Genomic DNA, 4546 nt, shown 5'->3' on the forward strand with positions numbered 1-4546 from the left:
AGTTAAAAAACCATTTTAAATGATACAAATCAAGATTTAAGCTCAATTTTTTCAGCTACATTCCGTCACCAGAATCTCAATCTCCAAAAAAATCGCACTAAATACAACTCCAACGTATAAATTCATTTTTACCAATTTGCAAAGTTTGAATGGGTAATGACGTGTTATGAATGATAATACTTTAAATTAAACAAGAGGCATGTAGAATGTTGAAACGTGGCTCGTGGATGTAAGAATGCTCACGTCAAACGGAAGGTAAAATGCTGAAACGTGGCTCGTCGATGTAAGAATTTTCAATTCAAACTGAAGGTCCGGTCCTTTTCCAAGTACATTGAGGATTATTGAAAAGCTGCCGCTGATGCAGAGACACAGATTTAATATTCAATATAGAATCTTTTATAACTTGTTCGGAAGTTCACACACGAAGGAAAACGATATATTCGCTAATATACATACATATACGTGAAAACACATTCTTTATTGAATCCATATCTGTTGTGGCAGCAAAAACCCTTCAAATCGATATTTGTAACTCTATCGTCTTGAATTGATCATTGCGCTCAATATTTGAAAAAGATTCATGGTACAACATGGTAATGCAGTAGAACCTCAAACTCTCTACAAGAACTCGTCAAAAACACTGATAATTCTATGATAATACTAGTAGCAGCATTAATGATCCCAATCACCGACTTCCCTAACCTTGTTTAGATACTAACCTTATTATTATTTGACATGGTTTTGTACATATATGCCAACACAACATTACAATCTTTTCTTCTGGTAGGTTTCAGTCAACTGTTCGAGCTTTTGAAGGAAATCATGGATGTAACTACTCTGCTTATTGGCCGCTATAATATCACGGGCCTTCGCAGCTTTCGATCTCAACTTCTTGCCCTCCTCTCCCGCCATTGCCTTTGTTACTGTTATCGATATGCTTTCTCTCAGAAAAGAGCCATCGTCTCCCCTCTCTATTTCGATCCCCGCCTCCAATTCCGCAGCTACTTGCCGGGCATTTAAGCCCTGCTCTATTCGAAGAGGGAGCAAGATGACGGGTATTCCGAAGCTCAGTGATTCCATGATGGAGCTCCATCCTGCGTGGCTAAGAAACCCACCGATGGATGAATGCGACAGGATCCGTACCTGTGGTACCCAGCCCTGCACGACGAGGCCTCTGTCCTGGGTTCGAATCTGGAATCCCTCGGGGAGGATCGCCAGCGGATCGCGTCGGCCATTGTCCAAATACCGTGGAAAACGGAGACACCAGAGGAACGGGATCCCACTGGCCTCCAAGCCCAGCGCGAGTTCGTGGATTTGGTCTTCCGAGAGAAAGGCCTCGCTGCCGAACGACACAAAAACGACCGACGCCGCCCTCTGCCGGTCCAGCCATTCCAGTAGATCAGACCGCTCGCTGCTGTTGGCACTGGCGCCGGGGTGGACTGCTGGCAAGAGCGGTCCCACAGAAAGCACGGGGACTCCGATGGCATCCTGGAAGTAACTAATATACTTGTCTTCGTATTCGAAGCAGGATTTCAGAATTACCGCCATGCATCCTTCCAGGCATTTAGCGAACCGATAGGCCGGAGGTATGTGGCCGGGTAATCCTGTGTACATGACCAAAAGATCCCGTGCTTCGTATAGCTTGAATGTGATCGCCGAGGACGGAAACCCGAGGGGCGGAGCCGCGAGCTCCTCGGCGGTTATGTCGTGGTTCTGAAATTTAGAAGGGTGTGCGAAATGGGCAACGCTCGCTGGGGGGAAGATAGACAAATGAATGGCTGGAATATTCATATCCGCAGCAGCGCTCTGCACCCAATATTGCACGAAGTCGTGGACGAGATAATCCGGCGAGAGCTTGTCCAGCAGACTTCGGAAGGGCTTCTCCATGCCGTCCATGGCTTTCTTAAGCGGAAACGCCATTTCTGGCGGGATGTCCGCTGTAGATTCTGCGCCGGGAGTCAGTCCCTCCGTGGGGGGTAAAGGCAGTTCCAGCAGATCGATCTGCCCCGACCAGTCCTGGGGTTGTAATGACGGCCTGATTCTGGAAATGTTAACAGGGGTGGAGAGGAAGGAGACTTTGTGGGCGTGGATTGCGAGAGCCTTGGAGAGCTGTAAGAAAGGACTTATGTGGCCCTGCGCCAACCATGGGAATAGCAGGAAGTGAAACTTCTTGATGCCATTGTTGTGACCGTCCATTGTAAAGCTTCCTATCTGGTATGGTGGTGTAGAGAGATGCAGCCTATGGTTCGTCAATCGTGGACAATATAGAGAAAATTGCACACAACTACCATTCTTCCTGAAGTTTCAAGTTGCATGACATTATTGTGTTGCTTAGGGGAGATGCGTTGTGAATTAATGATAGTTGGTTAGTCAACAAACTAGTTCAACTTTGCTTATTTTTGGTGTAATATTTATGTGGTAAAGCTAAATGAAGCGTAGCGTAGTAAATGATACAATATTTTCATATATAGCAAAAATTTTACTAAGCTTTTAATGAAGTGGTCTTCAACAACATAGAACTATATAAGGAAAATTTCGGAGCTACCATTCAAAGGGAATAGGACTTTATAAGGAAAATTGCCGAGCTACCATTCTTCCCTTTGAGTTGCATGGCATTATTATGTTGTGGAAAATTGCCCACGGTAATCATTCTTCCTTAAGCTTTTAGTTGCACGGCATTATTATGTTGTGGGAAACTACTACCATTCTTCCCTAGTCTTTGAGTTGCATGGCATAATCATTCTTCCTTAAGCTTTTAGTTGCACGGCATTATTATGTTGTGGGAAACTACTACCATTCTTCCCTAGTCTTTGAGTTGCATGGCATTATTATGTTGTGGGAGGGCGATATTTTGTAATCGTTCAAGAGTTAAAAAAATATTTTCATATTTGTCTAAATATTTATGGTGTATGAATTTAAGTTTAGAATATTAAAGAAACTTAATTTTTTGTAAGTGAAATTATAAAATTTAAATTTGCTATTTTTATTTGGGAAAAATATAATATTTAATATTAATTAAATAATATTAATTAGGGTAATAGGGATATTTTTTTGAGAATATTATTTTTTGGAATTTTAATCCAATTATTATGAATTATTAAATTGATAATAGAGATTTAATTTCGTTTAAATATTTTAAAATATTTTGAGTAGTTGTATATTAAAGGTTTATATTGATTTTAAAAGTAGTTACGTCTTTTGAATCTTTTAAATTAAATTGATTAATTTAAAACATGTCATATGAAATGAGTTATGGTTTTTTGAGTGTATGATATTGATAAATCATGGTATTGAGTTGTGATATTATAATAAAACCTATTTACAAGTAAAGAATTTTCATTGTTATATGAAAGTAAATCTCTATGATTAAAAATTTTATTATAGGTCTTTTAAATGTGTATATGTTTAATTCATATATTAATATTTTTTTTATAATTATCATTATTATTATTCATTGAAATAAGTTACAATTTAATTAACTTTTATGATTTTTTTAAATTTTGGCAATGTAAAATATAACTTGAAGTGGATGCCTTGATGCTTATCATAAATTGATGCCTATTCACATTTATTAGGAAGTGTTTATTTTGGACTAGAACTTTCTAATTTTAATTTAATTATCAATAGTTATTACGTGGATGGTATCCATTTGACCTCCACTAGATATTCTAAAATATTCTTAGTTGTGGTCATAAATCAAAGGTTGAGGTTTATCTTAAAAGTAATTATGTCTTTTCTAGCCATTTAATTTAATGAATTAATTAAAAACATGTCATATGAAATCATTTATGGTTTTTTGGACATGTAGTATTGATAAACCATGGTTTTGGTTTATGGTATTGTAACAAAGCCTATTTACCCATAAGAATCTCAGCGGTCAAGTGTAGGTAAATCTCCATAGTTAGGAATCTTGTTACATCATATTTAATTTAATTATCAATAATTAAATTAAATATTCCTAATAATAATCACAAATAATAATAATAATAATAATAATATTCATAATAATAATCACAAATAAAAGTTTGAAATTAACTTAAAACAAGTTAGGCATTTTCCGCCATTTTAATTAAATTGATTAATTAAAAAAAATCACATGAACAAGTCTCATATGAAATGAGTTATGGATTTTTGAGTATATGGTATTAACAAGCCATAGTATTATAACAATGGGGTCAATCTTCATGTCAATAATCTTGTTACATATTTTTTTAAATGTATATATGATTAATTCATATACTAGCCAATTCATATTAATTAAAAAACTGGTAAATATAGATAAACATCAATTCATAATAAATATCAAAACACTTGCTTTATGATATATCTACTTTACTAAAATTAAAAAATCATAAAAATAAACAAATTCTAAATTAGTATTATTATTATTTATTAACTATAAAAAAATTAATATACAAAATTTATTTAAAAAACAAGTAAATATAGATAAACATCAATTCATAATAAATATCAAAACACTTGCTTTATGATATATCTACTTTACTAAAATTAAAAAATCATAAAAATAAATAAATTCTAAATTAGT

The 4546-nt window shown here is 35.4% G+C and overlaps 1 protein-coding gene across 1 annotated transcript; it reads right to left on the minus strand.

The window, feature by feature from the left end:
- Positions 1–459: 459 nt before the first annotated feature.
- On the minus strand, positions 460–2326 carry LOC149244201 (UDP-glycosyltransferase 91C1-like). The gene has a single exon (XM_089367943.1). The coding sequence runs from the start codon at positions 2194–2196 to the stop codon at positions 766–768; it is 1431 nt and encodes a 476-aa protein (XP_089224069.1). The 5' UTR covers positions 2197–2326; the 3' UTR covers positions 460–765.
- Positions 2327–4546: the final 2220 nt, after the last annotated feature.

The sequence above is a fragment of the Pinus tabuliformis genome, chromosome 8 (genome assembly GCF_031772625.1).
Source record: "Pinus tabuliformis cultivar Carrire ecotype Pingquan chromosome 8, CPIR1, whole genome shotgun sequence".
Taxonomy (NCBI): Eukaryota; Viridiplantae; Streptophyta; class Pinopsida; order Pinales; family Pinaceae; genus Pinus; species Pinus tabuliformis.

Coding starts and splice junctions, on each gene's coding strand:
- LOC149244201 (XM_089367943.1), bottom strand. CDS start 2,196: ATGGACGGTCACAACAATGGCATCAAGAAGTTTCACTTCCTGCTATTC.